At 42.0% G+C, this 4,208-nt stretch overlaps 1 protein-coding gene across 1 annotated transcript; it reads left to right on the forward strand.

The window, feature by feature from the left end:
* Positions 1-395: 395 nt before the first annotated feature.
* LOC112738300 (uncharacterized) lies at positions 396-2,897 on the forward strand. The gene has a single exon (XM_025788678.3). The coding sequence runs from the start codon at positions 604-606 to the stop codon at positions 2,437-2,439; it is 1,836 nt and encodes a 611-aa protein (XP_025644463.1). The 5' UTR covers positions 396-603; the 3' UTR covers positions 2,440-2,897.
* Positions 2,898-4,208: the final 1,311 nt, after the last annotated feature.

Genomic DNA, 4,208 nt, shown 5'->3' on the forward strand with positions numbered 1-4,208 from the left:
AGTTCATACAAAACTTAAAATTGTTACTCTTTTACTAAACTACTTGAACTTAATATCTAAATAATTTAAAAAAATACTAAAAATTATAGCACAAATACTGGTATGAATTTAACTTTTGTGAATTTTGTAATTGGGCTCTAGGAATAAAAGTAATCAATTTTCCCTGACAAAAAAAAGTTCAAACCTATTTTCTCAAAGAGTTATTTTTATTTATATAACAATATTCAATTAGATGTTAAATAAAAGAAATTTACAAAAAATAGAAAAGATAAATACTTAGAGAAATTCTAGATGCAAGGATTCGAGTTTAGGAAAGTTTAATAAAAAGTGCATGTATAATTGTCACTCTTTAAGTATAAATCATATGATATCACTTAATTACCTGTCCCGTGGTATAAAGCTGGTTGTCACAGCCATACAATTTTTAAATTGCCACATAAACTTCACGTTATGCCCCTGTACCTATCAAACAACCAAAAATAAATCAGAACAAATAAACACAAAACATAGCCACAACCACCACCACCACACAAAAACACACACAGCAAACCTTCTCTCACCTCTGCCAGTGGCATCACCACCTCCACCGTCGCCGCCACCACCATGCCTTACAATCACTACCACCGTCGCCCGTGGAACTCCTCACCGCCCTTCATGAGCCCTCCACTTCTAATCATTCTTGTGCCTATAATCGCCATAGCGCTGCTCTTCCTAGTCGTGCCGCCACTCCTCTCCGCCACCACCAACGTTCTCCGGCCATCTTCCGTCGTCAAAAAGAGCTGGGACTCACTCAACATCCTCCTCGTTGTGTTTGCTATCCTCTGCGGCGTTTTCGCCAGGCGAAATGACGACGAATCGCCACCTCCATACGACCCCGTCGTTTCGGATCAAAACGCTGCGTTTCGTAAAATGCCTTCTTCGGGAGAAAGAGAAAGAGAGGGAGAGGGAGAGGGAGAGGGAGAGAGAGAAGGAAGTGGTTATGTTTCGCAGCAGTGGTTTGGGTTTGCAGGGGAGAGGAAGGGTTATGAGACCCCTCCGATCCAGGTTCAGTCACCGGCAACCGGCGTTACCCGGTTGAGAAGGAACAGCAGCTCATATCCAGATCTAAGGAGCTGGGAAACCAGCGATGACCGGTTCAGGTTTCGATTCTATGACGACTTTGAAATCGACAAGCAGTTTCGCTCCCCCGCCAGGCATCAGTTTGCCACCGTGGACCGACGCACGCGGTGGCCGGGACCAGACGATGGAGAAGTTCACGAACTTCATATTAAAGAAATTCCAGTTGATACCTTCCAGACTAGCTCATCTCCTCCATCTCCGGAACCGCCCCCGAGATCATCGGCGCCCCCGACGCCTCCTCCTCCCCCGCCGCCGCCACCACCTCCTCCTCCGCCGGCGGATACTCGTCGGAAGCCAAGACGAACACGAACATATGAGAAAGAAAACAGTGTTACTGAGATAACCGAGCTCGACAATGATCGCAAGTTCACGAGTGTACGGTCTCCGCCGCTATCTCCTTCGACGCCGCCCCCTCCTCCACCTCCGGCTCCGGTGAAGACGCGATCGGATCACAAGCGCGGTAAGAGCGAACAAAGGAAGAGCACCGTGAAGAGAGACATAGCAACGGTTTGGGCTTCGGTACTCTCCAACCAGAGAAAGAGGAAGACAAAGCAGAAAACCAAGAACGAACACAATCAAAATTTCAATCACAATTACGATAACGTTATTGACGAGTTAACAAATAGTTATATGAGACCACCACTGTCGCCTGCACCTGCGCCTCCGCCACCCCCACCCCCGCCTCCGCCGCCATCTTCGGTTTTCCAGAGTTTATTCCGAAAAGGACTCGGCAAGAGCAAGAAAATCCATTCAGTATCTGCGCCACCGCCGCCACCACCTCCTCCTCCGTTGACATCTTCACGGAGATGGTCAAAATGGAAGAAACCGATCCCTCCTCCGCCACCTCCGCCTAGTGCGGCAGATCCACCGGAAGAATCTCTTCGGCGCAGAAACGCTGGGAGGCCGCCATTGCCGAACAGAGCCAGCACCTATAACGACGAGGCAGTATACGCCGGGAACCAGTCGCCGCTGATTCCGGTTCCGCCCCCGCTTCCTCCGTTCAAAATGCCGGCAATGAAGTTCCTGGTCCGTGGCGATTTTGTTAAAATACGTAGCAACCAGAGCTCGAGATCCAGCTCAAGGTGTAGCTCGCCGGAACGGTACGGAGTCGAAGAATCAGAAACGATTGAAACAACTGATTCCGTTATTAACCCCGTTACAGATCGTAACGGCGAGGTGAGTGGGTCCGTTTTCTGTCCCAGCCCCGACGTTAACGTAAAGGCTTCAACGTTCATTGCTAGGCTAAGAGGAGAATGGAAGCTTGAGAAGCTCAATTCCTTGAAGGAGAAAGGCAATGGCTCATTGCCTTTTAGAGGTTAAAACTTGTAAAAAGATAAATAAATGAAATTAAATTAGGCTCTAGTTATGGTATTTTTAGTTCAGTTATTAGAGCCTGATAAAAAAGAAGAATGTTTGGCTGTTTGCACTGTTTCTAGCTTGCTACTTTCATATGGGAGAGACTGCTATGGTTGATTGAGATAACATTTCGTTATTATGGTACTGAAAATGCATTAGTGTTTGCATAACAGATTTGTATAGGAAGAAGATCAGATGAACTGGGCTCTGATTGTATTTTTTTTAACGTCCTATTGGAGCCACTGGTAGAAGTTTGTACGTTTCTATGATATGCTATTGTGCACCCAACCGCTGATTGTAATATTTTTTTCTTTCAAATACCTTTTTTGGTCTATTTTTGTCATTGTCTCCCATTGTTTTGGTCTTGGGAGTAAAAGTATTGTATTTTTGCTGAATATAATAAAGTATGGTTTTCTAGTGAATAGTATATGCTTTTATATTTTTATTACATTGAAACTGAGCTGGATGGATTTATCTACATACTACAAAGACTTATCTGTTTTGCTTTGTAGATATTTTCAGGGGACCTTTCTCTCTTTGTGACGTTTACATAAAGAATAATAAAGGATCACAAAGGTAAGAAAAGTGGTTTTAATTTTCAGTGTGGTGGTACCATAATAAGAACTGTCAATATCCCAATTCATGCAAACAAAACCCAAATCACAAACACATTATAAGAAAGAAAGAAAAGCAAAGCTTTATTTAAATTAACCTAACCATATTCTGGCTTGTGGTTGGGTGGAAGAGGTTTATTTTCTTTGATCAGGTTTTGAGGTTTGGTTCTTGTTTTGGATATTGAAAACTTTTAAAATTCTGAGCCAACTATCTTACCAGTTGAGATTCTCAAAGGCAACAAAGAACTAATCATCGTAGTATAAGGGAGATATTCTGGTAGTGATGAAACCAAAATTTATCAAACCATAAATCTGTTTATTTATGTAGCTGAATGAATGAGCACAGCCACTACACTAATCGAGTATAGGTGAATCGAACTGTTCACAGTAGTAACTAATTTAAGCTCAAGTGCCCAACTAAGTTTCGAAGCAAATAAAGGCCAACTAGACCTGTAAGTAAATTTGAGTCAACTACATTACTACAATTCAAAACCTCCAGTAAAAGCATGTAAAAGCTAAACGCACACGCCAAGTACACTCTCTTTCTGTTGCTTTCTATAAAATCCACGACATATTCGTAGATGATGCCTTTCTTCCTCCGATGTCGTTCAAGTTCTTTATTTTGGTAAGGAGATGTAAGAGGAAGCAAGGTTTACATGGGAGCTGAACGAAAAAGTATTGGCTTGTGTTGACGATGATGAGAAAGTTATCTATTTACTAGTTTGATTTCATTAAGACATAATAAAGGCAAAAAGGGGTGATCTGTTAGGTAGAACACGATTACACCCTCTCTACAAATCGGTTATTTTGATAATATGTGTTTATTATTCTATTAGCAAAAGATAAGATAAGAACTAAAAACCAGAATTCTACTAAAACAGTAGTTGTTATAACTTATAAGTAACATCTGCACTATACTACGTGACCAAAAGATTAGTTCAACTCAAACCTAATTCACTCTATATAAACAGCAGTTTAAAATAAAGAGGGGTACGTTATTCATTTTGAATAATACTACAGTCATCTCTTATTCCTATTTACTTGAGTGTCACAATATCTTTGTAGGTGCACATCGTTGTCATTTTTCTAGAAGCCGACATATACCTCTTCCATTTCAGG

Source organism: Arachis hypogaea, chromosome 13 (assembly GCF_003086295.3).
Source record: "Arachis hypogaea cultivar Tifrunner chromosome 13, arahy.Tifrunner.gnm2.J5K5, whole genome shotgun sequence".
Taxonomy (NCBI): domain Eukaryota; kingdom Viridiplantae; phylum Streptophyta; class Magnoliopsida; order Fabales; family Fabaceae; genus Arachis; species Arachis hypogaea.